Consider the following 13,683-nt stretch of genomic DNA (forward strand, 5'->3'; position numbering starts at 1 on the left):
CTTCAAGCCAGAGCCCCTAAGGGATGGTGAAGGAGCACGGCATGAAGGGCTCTTGCCCTGAATCAACCTTAACAGCACCGCCGCCAGGGGGGTGTGAAGGGACATGCCGGGGGTCCAGTGGACCCGCTTTTCTTCCAAATCTGTAGAAAAAAAATGAAAAATCAAAAAAAGGATGCATGTGTGTGTGTGATCCTCCTGACACAAAGCATGAAAACTGGCTAGGTCTGGCTAGCAGGGGGTGTATATGCTAGGAGGGAGGAGCTACACGTTTTGAGTGTAGTAACTTTGTGTGTCCTCCGGAGGCAGTAGCTATACACCCATGGTCTGGGTCTCCCATAGGAACGATAAAGAAAGACAGTTATAAACTCTTCCATCTGGCTAGGAGAATGAGCTCACTGATGAATTCTCAGTTAAACCATTCTGCAGCCAGCAATAGACAGTAGAGAGGCTACAGAAGGCAAACCATGCATTTAATGAAATAAAATAAATTCATTTAAAAAGAAAAAAAAAAAATTCTAAAAGATGGACAAGCATCTCAGTTACACACCATGTGAAGGGTTGGTAGTGTGCAAAACATAACTTACCACATATCAGAAGATCCAGGGCCACATGTTCAGACACCATACAGTCACACATGTACTATAGTAATGTAGAATACAACGGACACTACACTTACCATCCAGCCATTAAGTACTTCAGGACTATGCCTGCTCCTTCCAGGTCTCCTCGAACCGCCAAGGCAGCACTGCTACATCCAAACAGCAGCACTACCGCATTACAGTCCAATCGCTGCAGTGTCTGAGCATCCAAGAAGTGTGCGCCAGCGCCATGTCCCACGTAACTGTACAGAGGACACAGAGTCATGGGCTTGGCTGGTCTCATCGGTATCACAAGCTCTACACCATATACTTACATATAGAGATCCTGTTTAGTCAGGGCAGACTGGAGCTCCTCAGACTTTGGAGTGGATCGGATCACTCCTTTCCATCCAGGCTCACTGTAAGACAATTCAATCTCAAGGTCACTGACTGAGGAGGCAACTAATATATCACTTAAAGGGAACCTGTCAGGTGCAATATGCACTCAGAACCATGAGCAGTTCTGGGTGTATATTGCTATTCCCTGCCTAACCGTCCCTGTATACACTCGCATAGATAGAGATCTTTATAAAAAGTATTTCTAAACATCTTATATCGTATGCTAATGAATGAGTGGACTAGTCCCCTGGGCGTTAGTTCCCAGCCAGTCACCCCCATAAGCATGTTAGTATGCCCCCATGGGTGTGCTAACATGCTAATCAATGTGCAGTGTCAGAGGATGATCTCACTCACCTCTCCATCGCGTCCGATAGGGGATTTCGGCTCAATGTGCATGACCTCGGAGTTTGGATCATGCGCACTATGAAGCCGGGTGTACGCATCCTGGACTCAAACTGAAGTAGTGCGCATGACCGAACCTCTGGGGTCATGTGCAGAGCCAAAATCCAGCAATTGCGGTGGAGAGGTGAGTGAGCTCATCCTGTGACGCTGCATATTCATTAGCATGATAGCATGTTAGTACGCCCCTGTGGGCATGCTAATGGGGGCCACTGGCCAAGGGAACTAAGGCCCTGGGGACAACTGCCCTCGCTCATTAACATATGGTAAAAGATCTTTAGAAACACTTTCTAAAGATCTCGTTACCTATACTAGTGTATACAGGGACGGTTAGGCAGGGAGTAGCAATATGCACCCAGAACTGCTCGTGGCTCTGGGTGCATATTCCACCTGACAGGTTCCCCAGCAGAAAATAAAAATAAAAAGCAATGTATCCTTAACTTCCCATCCCCCACCTGTCTGTACAGTGTTATGACCATACAGGCAGGTGACCACCAATCAGATGCCCAGCCCCATCAGGAGGAACAGAGACAGACTGGGGACCCAGGCATGGAATGGTAGGGGAGTATAGAATATGTTCCTTTGTAAAACATTACCTTATTTCAGTGTAATACAGCCCCCTACTCCTTATATGCCAAGGTTGCTCTTGACAGCGGAATCTCAGGGGTTTAAAGGCCAGGAGCAGAGGTTTCTCTCATCCAGCCCTTGAGCGGATCTCTTGCTGTTAACACCCCCAGGCTCCTGCTGTTCACTACATACTGCGGTCACACAAAACCGTACATCATAAAGCCTCTGTCACATAGCTGTAGCATAGTGACCTACCACCTCCTGGAAAATCTCAAAGCAAAAAATAAAATAAAATATAAAACGTCTATCAAATATCTACAATTAAAAGTTGCTCAGTAAGTTAGATAAAAGCTCTGGAGTTTCCAGAAGCGGAGGCGGACGTCTGCGCTCTCCACTGTCATTTTCACAGCTTTGTGAGACTTCTTGCTGCTTAGCTGGGAGATACCATTGTGCTGGGGGAGACTAGGGGAGCAGAGGGGAGTCTCTTCATGCTGAACGTAGTTATATAACGCTACAATGGAAAATGGATTCCTGTATATAAAATCGAGCATCAGAAGTAGGATAGAAGCAGCATTATAAGTAACAGGCCTTATGTGCGAGCTGCTTTTATTGCCACGTTTTTTGGGTGCAGTTTGGATCACTAAACTGCATTTGTTTCCTCCCCAGCAAAGACAGATTTCATTTTTGCTGTGCGCACGTTGCAGCTTGGTGACCACAAAGATGCAGCATGTCAATTATTTTGGAGTTTTGTTCCTGCTTTTCTCACTAGTGTTCGGAGGACTCGTAGATCAATGGATTATGTCGGACCTGCAGGGGTATTTTGGGGGTTAAAGTGGTGAAAGAGGGTACTTTCTGTATTTTAGTTCAAATGAAGGATTTTTTGGGTGTGTGTACATTTTTCACTTACTGATTAGTAATAGTGGGGGGTCTCAGACACCTCCCATTACTAATCTAAGTATTAATGGCAGCTGTGAGCTGACAGTAACCCCTTATTAGCCAGATTGCGACCGCACTAGGGCAATTAGGAAGAGCAAGGTAAAATGCTGGGATTATCACATCTAATGGATGCTGCAATCCTAGGCGGCTGCTATTTTTAGGCTGGAGGGAGCGCACTAAGCATGGCTCTCCCCAGCCTGAGAATACCAGCCCTCAGTTGTTGGGCCTCATCTTGACTGGGTATCAATTGGGGGGGCACCGCGCAGTTTTGTTTTAATTTTTATTTATTTAAAACTAAAAAAAAGCCTCAAGTGGTTTCTCCTATTTTGATGAACCTCAAAGATAAGCGTGCGGCTGGAGGCTAGAGCCTGTAGGCGTATGCTTTATCTGTGCTGGGTATCATATTATGGGGGGACCCTACATCAATTGGGTCTGTGATTGTAAATGTCAGATCCGGTCACTCAGTGTGGGGGGGCATCTGACTGCAACCAATCACAGACGCTGGTGGGCGGGGGAAGCAGTGCATATGCAATGAAGGTAATGAGCGGCCCTGCAAGTGCATGAGAGGCTGCAGGAGCAGTTACAGCCGCATAGGTAACTCAGCAAGTACAGCATGCTCGCTTTATTATTTTTTCCTTATTTTTACTTATTTCGAGTGCCTGATCCCAATTCCCTGGGAATTCCAGCCCCAGCACTAGCGTGCCTTTGAATCCGTGGGGGTTGGACTTTACAGTCTGGTCTGCCCATCATTTTTCACCCTTTACATAAATAAAAGCATCGTCAAAAACACAGGGCAAAACCCTTGGTAAACACATGTGTTTGGATGTGTTTTTGTGACCACAGGCTGCGTTTTCTTCGGACCACAAGGTTCAGTTTTGTGGGTCACCACAAAGACGCAGCATGCGGATGTAGCCTTACAGCCTTCTCTGTATGGTTTGGCTTTTGGCTCTATACAGTATATGTATTAAAGACTGAGATTAACCCTTTATAAGCAGCAGTGTTTTTTTTGTAGATTAACCCCTTAGAAACAGCCATGTTCTCCTATAGATTAAGCATCTGTATCCTCCAGCTGGGCTGCACAATAAACAAGGACATCTTATTACAAGACTGATAAATAATAAGTTTAGGCTTTCGATTGAAAAGAACATTTTTGGCCAATTTCACGGATTCATGCCTAATTGGGATGCATTGATGAATGATTCACCATGTTTCTAGGCTAAATTTATAAGAAATATATGTTAATTGATTCTATATTTAATGGACCAGTGTGACTTGACAATATAGCAGAATAGGCAAATTAATGATTCCACCCTGACTGTGTACAAGGACCATCATGTGCACATCACTCCACTTAGCCCTTTTATATACTAACTGATCAAGCAGCATGATCTTCAACCCCCTCTAAAGCCCCATTATACAGTACATCATTACACTTAAGCTGGGTTCACACTAAGCGACAGCGACAACGACGTCGCTGTTAAGTCACCATTTTCGGTGACGTAACAGCGACCTTGTAAGTCGCTGTTATGATCGCTGCTTAGCTGTCAAACACAGCAGAAGCAGCGATCATAACGTCGCTGTGCTACATGTGCAGAGAGCAGGGAGCCGCGCTTAGCGCTGGCTCCTTGCTCTCCTAGGTACAGTACACATCGGGTTAATTAACCCGATGTGTGCTGCAGCTACATGTCACAGTGCAGAGAGCAGGGAGCCGCGCACACTGCTTAGCGCTGGCTCCTTGCTCTCCTTGCTACAGTATACATCGGGTTAATTACCCGATGTGTACTGCAGCCACATGTGCACAGAGCAGGAGCCGGCACTGGCAGCAAGAGCGGAGGCTGGTAACTAAGGTAAATATCGGGTAACCAGGGAAAGGTCTTCCCTTGGTTACCCGATGTTTACGCTGGTTACAGCTTACCGCAGCTGCCAGACGCCGGCTCCTGCTCCCTGCTCGCTTCATTTCGTCGCTCTCTCGCTGTCACACACAGCGATGTGTGTGTCACAGCGGGAGAGTGACGACCAAAAAATGAAGCTGGACATTCAGCAACGACCTGCGACCTCACAGCAGGGGCCAGCTCGTTGCTGGATGTCACACACAGCGACAGCGACGGGACGTCGCTGCAACGTCACAGAAAATGGTGACGTAGCAGCGACGTCGTTGTCGCTGTGTGTGACACCAGCTTTAGTCCACATATATTTAGCTTCATCCTGTAGTGCATTAGTCCTCACAGCCCCTCTATATACAGCTCCATCCTCCAGTACATCACTCTTGTCCTCCTCTCAACCCCTGTATATACAGTCCCATCCTGTAGTATGCAGCTCGTCTCAGTGTTCTATATATATAGCACACTCCTGCAATACATTACTGCTCTCAACCCCTGTATTTAAAGACACATCCTGCAGTATATTGGTCCTTAGCCTTTCTAGATACAGCTCCATCATGCACTCCATTCTATAAATCCTCTAAGTCTTGTGCTTTGCTTATCTCCAGTAGAGAGCAGGAGATGTATCTTCAACAGTATACAGATCATGATGCCGCTACAGATTGAAAAGCTACAAAAAGGCGTCCATTTATCATACCAATGCTGCATAAAACTAGAGCAGTCCACCCCCTGCCTCACATACAGTTGGTACATTCCAGAGAAGAAGAATATCTAGACCTTGCACTCTGGTAAAGTAAAATTAAACCCTGCGCCCCTGTAATATATGAGGGAAAAAAAAAAAAAAATCAACAGATTTGCTATTGATATGCATTTCAGAAAAGTCTTATTTCACATTGTATCACATTGTATCACTTCCTGTGTTTTTCTCAAAATCGATATATCCCCCTTTAAGGGGCTAAAGCCAAAATAGATTTACTGTAATGGATGTTTGGATGGGATTGCAGAAGGAATTGTAAATGCACCCGACATTCTTCCGTTTACAATAAGCAGTTTTTATATAGCCGTCTGTGGTGGAAGAGTCAAACACTTACTTCTTGAACCATTCCCTGAAGCGCTCCTCTGTGCCAGGCAGGTTGGAGTGAGGATTGAGGACATAAAACGTTTTCTTAGGATCAACCCCATGAACCAGGGCGCTCTGAGGCTGGTGCTGCAGGAAGAACAAAGATGGCTAAACAGAAGCAAAAGGCGCCGGAGCAAAACCCAGAAGACCACCACGCCAACTTCTACTTTATAGGAGCCACAAATATGCTTTAGCAATAAAATGAAGCGTGGATGAAGGCAGACGGGGCCGGATGAGGACTTGGTGTTCTCAAAGTGCTGCCAATGTGTGCGACACCAGGGGCCACCGCCAGCTTTAAATCCTCATCAAACTAAACAAGAGAGAACAGCAGCAATGTACCTTTCTTAGCAGACCATAGTTCAGCAGAAAATGCAGGGATGGGAGGCGAGTCACGGATCTGGTCAGCAGGCAAGGCATGCTCTCCCAAGGTAACTTCTGGAGGTGCTGTTGGTGGGATAACACAAGGTTAGTGGAAGCTCCGCGATCATATACTACGGTAACTCATGTGGCGGCCACTAGAGGGAGCCTAGCTCATTCACTTCCTTGCTTGAACAGTTTGCAATACACTCCTTTGCACCCACTAGTGGTGGCCGCATGTAAGCGGAGAGTTATTATTTAAAGGGGGATGTCCAGTGAAAACTAAAGTTGTGCTTACTTACCAATGGCAAGGATCCAAGTGTTTCAGAATAGAACATTTCAGAATTGGGAATTTTTCCCCCAATTCCAAAATAGAACATCAGGTTGAAATAAATATCGTCGCTCCATTCATTCTCTATGGGACTGCTGGAGGAAACCAGAGCGCAGCAGCTCCATAACAATGAAGCAGTGGTCAAAAGATGCATGAGTGCCGAATTCTAACGGGTATAAACAGTCCCTCATTCTGCCAATAGGTGCAGGCTCCAGTGGTTGGATCCATGATGATCAATAACCCATTTTACGGTTATAAGGGGCGGCACGGTGGCTCAGTGGTTAGCACTGCAGTCTTGCAGCGCTGGGGTCCTGGGTTCAATTCCCACCAAGGACAACATCTGCAAGGAGTTTGTATGTTCTCCCCGTGTTTGTGTGGGTTTCCTCCCATACTCCAAAGACATACAGATGGAGAATTTAGATAGTGAGCCCCAATGGGGACAGTGTTGCCAATGTATGTAAAGTGCTGTGGAATTAATAGCACTATATAAATGAATAAATTATTATTAATTATTATTATTAGATTTAGGGAGAGGTGATAAATGGGTTGTTAACTAAACTAGTTAAAGCGAATCTGTCACCAGGTTTTAGCCACCTAATCAGAGCAGCATAATATAGGGGCAGAGATCCTGATTCCAGCGATGTGTCACTTACTGGGCTGCTTAGTGTATTTTTGATAATCTACTGCTGATTAAACAGTGATTTTATCATTTGAGGACTACTTGGTGTGCTGCAGGTAGTCCAGCATATTCATGAGCTCTGTATAACTGCTGATCTGCAGCAGAGAAAACACTGATTTTTATCAAAATGACAGCAAACAGCTCAGTAAGTAAGTGACACATCGCTGGAATCCGGGTCTCTGTCTCTACATTATGCTGATCTCAGATGGAGGAGCAAAAACCTGGTGACAGATTCCCTTTAACTTTGTACAGGGTATTTATTTTTTTTCTTTTATCAAATACATAACTTTAAAAGACAACCATGAGTTTGGAAGTGGTGGCTGCTTCTAGACACTTGGGCTGGTTCCACATCAGTGATATGAATTCTGTTCTATACTGGGGGAAAAAAAAAAAAACTGAAACGCATGCCGAGGACAGATGTGTCATGACAGACACCATTGAAGTCAGAAGGACACAGATTTCAGTCTATTTTCCTTTATTTAACTAGAAAAAAAAACCCACAAAAAAAAAAACAACCAGTGCATCATGGTGCGCCAAGCAAAAGACACTGCTAACCCATGTGACCCAAGTCCTAGATGGCTCCACAGTGAAAGGGAGCCTATCCTAAAAATTATTCTACTGAAAAAATTATAGGACATCTGCAAATAAAATGTTGCGGCTCACCTTATCCAATATGAGAACCAGATGGCCTTCAGTAGGTTCCGTTTTGGACTTCAGCCTATCCACAGCTTTCTGCAGAAGCTCCTCCGCCTGTTCAGTGTTTGAGGTACAAAATCCCTGGACCAAGGAACGGATGTGCTCTGGGGTTAAGTGGTGGCCACCTCCTAGGATGACCTGCAAATAAAAAGAAAAAAAAAAAAAAAAAAGTATCAATTGCACATCAACAGTGTGTCCTTTATAAGAGTAAGGCTTAACACTAGAAGTCCCAGAGAGGGGTCATTTAACATTTCTACCATTGGAACCCTATGGAGCTCGAAATTCCTGGGACTTCTAGTGTTAATCAGTGTGTGAATGACCGCATATACAATCTAATACACTTGGTCAGGTGCACACCAATGTTTGCCGTTACATTCAGTGGCGTCGCACTTCTACAGAGATACACCAGCTCTCCGCAGGGGAGTGGACAATCTGAGCGGCACCGCCTAGGATGGGCCACTTACGGCTGATATATTTAGCTCACAGAACATTGCATAGTCAGGAGACCATTATATGAATGTTTTTTTTTTTCAAATTCTTTTATTTATAAATGTAATCCTTTAACAGTACACGTAACAGTTCTTAAGATCAAATGGACCTTTGTAAGATACATTCAACACACCAAAAAATAGGACATAAAGCACACTTTACATTTTTACATTGTGACAGAAAATGTCCCCGCAAATGCCCCCTTTCAGGTGTATAGACATTCAAGGTTCCATCTAGCTTTTTCAAAGAATAAATTCACATTTAACAGGTAACATACGTAACTCACCAAGAATAGTAAGAAGCGAAAGAGGAAAAGACCAGAAAGAAAGCAAGAGAAATAAAACAGAGAATAGAAAAGAGTGAGAAACTGGGGAAAAGGAGGAGGGTGGTGGGGGGGGAGGGCTGGGAGGTGGAGGGGCCAGGTGGGGGTAAGAAGGGGTGGTGGGGGCTGGGAGGTGAAGGGGCCAGGTGAGGGTAAGAAGGGGTGGTGGGGGGGCTGGGAGGTGGAGGGGCCAGGTGAGGGTAACAAGGGGTGGGGGGGGTCTGGGGATCCGCTTATGTACTACCTTCTGTGGTTCCCTCAGCCGCCTCAAACACTGCCCACCAGAGCACCATAGTCCTCCGAGTGCTGGAAGTCCATCCACTCCCTCCACGTGGCCCAAAATTTCTCATATGAGTTGTGTAATGATGAAGTTAGATCCTCCATATACATGAGGTCATTGACCTTATTGATCCATTGAACCAGCGAGGGGGGTGCCGTGCTCCTCCATCTCTCTGGGATGCACACTCTCGCCGCCATGATGAGGAATTTCCTCAGAGATTTTTTGTATATTTTTTCAGAAGTCCCGCAGTGATGTAACAGGGCGGCAGCAGGTCCCAATTCCTCCTCTCCACCCGACACCCGTGAAATGATATCAGACACTCCCCTCCAGAAGGGCCGGATCGCCTCACATTCCCAGAACACGTGTAGAATGTTGCCCTCTGCTGTGCCACACCGCCAGCACATGGGATCAACCGTTGGGAACATCGCATGTAACCTCGAAGGTACTCTGTACCATCTGGTTAGCAGCTTGTAGCTAGCCTCTTGAAACCTGGAGCTGATGGAGGATGTGTGCGCCAATCTGAAGACCCTTTCCCACTGTGTTGGTGTCAGCTGGATTCCCAGATCCCGTTCCCACTGTGAAGCAAAAGGGGGGATTTGTTGGTCCGGGGGCGAAGATAAGAGCGAATATACTGCCGAAAGAGAATGCCGTATCGTGCCTGGTCCCATACATATTTGTTCAAACTGTGTCTTGGGTCGCTGAAAGAGGGATCTGGCTGGAAGGCTACTGAAAAAGTGTGCCAGTTGCAAGCATCTCCAATGACCAAGTGAGCTGGGATCCTGTTTAGCTGCCAATCCCTCTACCGACGGCCAGGTGTCCCGGTTTCCAAAGTCCTCTACCCGATCCACCCCGCCCCGAACCCAAGACTGAAAAACTGGATCCGCTCTGCCTGGCTCAAAGGCAGGATGGCTCAGGATTGGCGTCAAGCTCGATTGCCTGGGTAACATTTCTGATTGCACCTTCCCCGTATTACAGTATTTCACAGTTGACCCGATAGTTGGATGTGTTTTCAAGCTTGCAGGGACCTCCGAGAGCACCCATGGCAATTTGTTGAGGGGAATTGGGGAAAAGGACTGTTCAATTTGTATCCAAGCCTTTTGAGACCCGTTCCTGCACCAATCAATCATTCTAGTTAGATGACCTGCTAAATGATACCTTCTCATGTCTGGCAGCCCAATCCCCCCGCTACACTTGGTCCTGTGCAAAATAGCTCTTTTTATTCGTACCGATTTACCTCCCCAAATGAAGGAGGACTGAATGGACTCCAGAGATTTGAAAAATCCTGAGGGTATTTTGATTGGGAGCGCCTGCAGTAGATATAGAATTCTAGGTAAAATATTCATTTTGTAAATCTGGCTTCTGCCAAACCAAGAGAATAATGATTTCCCCCATCTGTCACAGTCTCGCCTAATGGAAGACAGCAGAGACGGGAAATTCTGAGAGTAGAGCAGACCGAGATCCCCAGTCAGCCGTATCCCCAGGTAATTTAGAGATTGGGATGCCCATCGGAAATTAAACGATCCCTTCAACTCTTCCACCTCTTTGGATGAGAGATTTATGTTAAGGGCCTCAGATTTCGTGAAATTTATCTTGAAATTTGATAAACTGGAGTATCTCCGGAATTCCCTCATTAAGTTGGGCAGGGAGATCTTGGGGGCTGAAACGAAAAACAGGAGATCGTCCGCATATGCAGCTACTTTGTGCGTAACATGGCCCACCCCAATACCCGCAATATCTGAGTTGGCTCGTACGTGTCTGAGGAAGGGTTCTAGCGTCAAGATGAAGATTAAGGGAGACAGCGGACATCCCTGACGGGTGCCATTAGATATTTTAAATGGGTCCGACAGAATCCCATTCACTCGGACTCTCGCCGAGGGTACCGAGTATAAAGACATGATCCAACCCATCATTCCACTTCCGAACCCCAGACACCCGAGCGTGGCTTCCATAAAGGTCCAATCCACTCTATCAAAAGCCTTTTCGGCATCAGTTGACAGCAGGATAGAGGGTAGACCCCCACTTTTAGCTTTATATATCAAATTAATGGCCTTAACTGTGTTATCACGTGCCTCACGACCCGCCATAAACCCTGCCTGATCTGGGTGGATTATTTGAGAGATCAGAGGTGCCAGCCTGCTTGCAAGGATTTTAGCAAATAATTTTGTATCCACATTCAACAGGGATATCGGGCGATAGCTAGCACATTGTGTTGGGTCTTTCCCCATCTTAGGTATTACCGTGATGTGTGCTCTCAATGAATCTGCATTGGGAGTTGAGCCCTCTGAAGCCCTAGAATTAAAGGCTGACAGGAGGTGTGGGGATATAATCTCCTTAAGTTTTTTGTAGTATACGAGGGGGAGTCCATCAGGCCCAGGTGCCTTTCCCGATTTGGATGACCCTATTGCGTCCACCAGCTCTTGATTTGAAATTGGAGTTTCCAATGCGGCTATTTCGGAGTCTGTCAACCGCGGCATTTTTGCTTCTCTGATGTACTCTGAAATTTTACTTTTAATAGATGATTTTGACAAAGTGGGGTCATGTGTCTCTAAATTATATAGGGATGCATAGAATTTTTGGAACGTCTCCGCAATTTCTGCCGAAGAATGTAATATTGATCCCTGAGGGTGTGTAGGGGAAATTTTTGATATAAAGGTTGTCGCCTGTTGTTGTCTGAGTGCTCTCGCTAATGTCTTGCTACACTTGTTCCCGTATTCATAAAAATGTCTACGGCATCTATTGAGGACCCCTTTTGCCTTGCTGTTGAGTAGTTTCCGTAGCTCATCCCGGACTTTGAATAAGGTTCCCCCCACCTCCGCCGAGGGCATCTGCTTATGTTGTGTCTCCAGATCTCTCAGCTGTGTTAGCAGTCTGTTGACCTCTAGTTCCCTTTCCCTCTTTCTTCTTGCCCCTTGCTGTATGAGAACCCCTCGAATAACACATTTGTGGGCCTCCCAGACCGTCGTTGGTGATGTATCCCCACCCGCGTTCAACGTAAAGTATTCAGTCAGGGAGTTCTGTACTGACTGAAGGCTTTCAGGGTCCTCCAGTAGGGAAGTGTTCAGTCTCCATTGCCACTGCTGTGGAAACGGAGACTGTAGCACCATAGACACAGTGCAAAGTGCATGGTCAGAGAATGTTATGCTATCTATCTGGGCTTTGGAGATCCTTTCGAGGTCTTTATGTTTTACAAAAAAGTAGTCCAATCTGGAGTATACCCCATGTGCATTTGAATAGAAAGAGTAGTCCCTGTCAGACGGATGTAACAATCTCCATGTGTCCACGAGCTGCTGCTCGTGTAATAAGTACCGCAGCCTGCGGAGGGCTGATGTAGGATGTGCAGAGGCCCCCGAGGAGGTGTCCTGAGCTGGGTTTAGAGCGATATTGAAATCCCCCCCCATAATGAGTGTCCCCTCCACGAAATCCTCCATAGTTTCAACAAATCCAGCCAGGGTATCAATTTGCCCCACATTGGGGAGGTATATAGAAGCTAATGTGTAAATATGCGTAGCGATCCTGCCCTTCACCAACAATAGCCGTCCCCTGTCATCACTGCGAGAGTCCATGAATTCCCAAGGGATGGAGCGCGAGACAAGAATACTAGTACCTCGGGACTTCGGATCCGGCGAGAAGCTATGATACGCCTCAGGGAACCAGCGTGATGTCAATTTAAACGGTTTATGTTTGCACAGATGCGTTTCTTGCAAGAAAGCAATTTGGACCCCCATTTTTTTTAACGTATTTGCCAGGATAGACCTCTTACCCGGGCTATGTAAACCTTTCACATTCAATGTCCCACATTTCACCTCAGAGTTCCCTGGTTTATGCATGTTGGGTCAGAAACAGTGTTGAACCCCCTACAAAACACTGACCGGATACGGGAAAGTGGGGTAAGGATCGGGTGGGGAGGGGATCAAGAATCAGGTAGAAAAAAGAACTAGCAGCAGAGAAGAAAGAGCAGAGAGAGAGAAAGAAAAAAAAAAAAAAAAAAAAGCGATAAGTATTAGCAGACAGAAAATATGAACAGTAACAGCTGGCCTAAAGGAATGGCCAGTAAGTTTCACACAATAAAACTATGCAGTCTCTGAAGAACTTAGAGACCTGGTGCTCTCCAGCTGGGAGAACCACCCTTGGGGTGCGTGGAAGACCAAGGGCAAAAGCTAAACAAGCTCGAGGCAGAAATGACAATATTATAGTAAACTGAAAACCCACGTCTCACCCCCCCGTTACACGACAGGGCAGTGAGAGGCACATTTCTTAGAAGAACAACACGTTTATCAGACTATCCATCAACATTATCAATTGAGGGGTCCATGTGAGACCCCCTTAGGGGGAGAGAGAGACAGAGAGGGGGTGTGAAAGGGAGAGCGAAAGAGATAGAAAAGGGGAAGAAAGGGGAGAAAAAGATAAAGAAGAGAGAGAGTGGAGGAAGAGAGAAAAAGGGGCGAAAGAAAAATGACGGAGCAGAGAGAGAGAGAAGAAAGAGAGAAAGGGACGAGAGAGAAAAGGAGGAGCAAGAAGAGAGGAGAAAGAGAGGGAAGAGAGAGAGAGAGAAGAGGGAGAGAAAGAGAGAAAAGGGAGGAACACAAACTGATAAAAGAGAGCATAGAGGGGAAATAATAATCTCTCCACCTCTCTCCCTGCCACCCAAGA

At 46.1% G+C, this 13,683-nt stretch overlaps 1 protein-coding gene across 1 annotated transcript in view; it reads right to left on the minus strand.

Annotated features, from left to right (window-relative positions):
- ESPL1 (extra spindle pole bodies like 1, separase) overlaps positions 1 to 13,683 on the minus strand; it is a 196,879-nt gene that overhangs the window by 9,272 nt on the left and 173,924 nt on the right. The window contains exons 26-30 of the mRNA XM_075337218.1: positions 7,910 to 8,080; positions 6,219 to 6,323; positions 5,851 to 5,966; positions 914 to 997; positions 677 to 841 (exon numbers count right to left, since the gene is read on the minus strand). Of these exons, the coding sequence (XP_075193333.1) occupies positions 677 to 841; positions 914 to 997; positions 5,851 to 5,966; positions 6,219 to 6,323; positions 7,910 to 8,080 (641 nt within the window). The remainder of the gene's footprint in view (positions 1 to 676; positions 842 to 913; positions 998 to 5,850; positions 5,967 to 6,218; positions 6,324 to 7,909; positions 8,081 to 13,683) is intronic.

The sequence above is a fragment of the Anomaloglossus baeobatrachus genome, chromosome 2, assembly GCF_048569485.1.
Source record: "Anomaloglossus baeobatrachus isolate aAnoBae1 chromosome 2, aAnoBae1.hap1, whole genome shotgun sequence".
Classification (NCBI taxonomy): Eukaryota; Metazoa; Chordata; class Amphibia; order Anura; family Aromobatidae; genus Anomaloglossus; species Anomaloglossus baeobatrachus.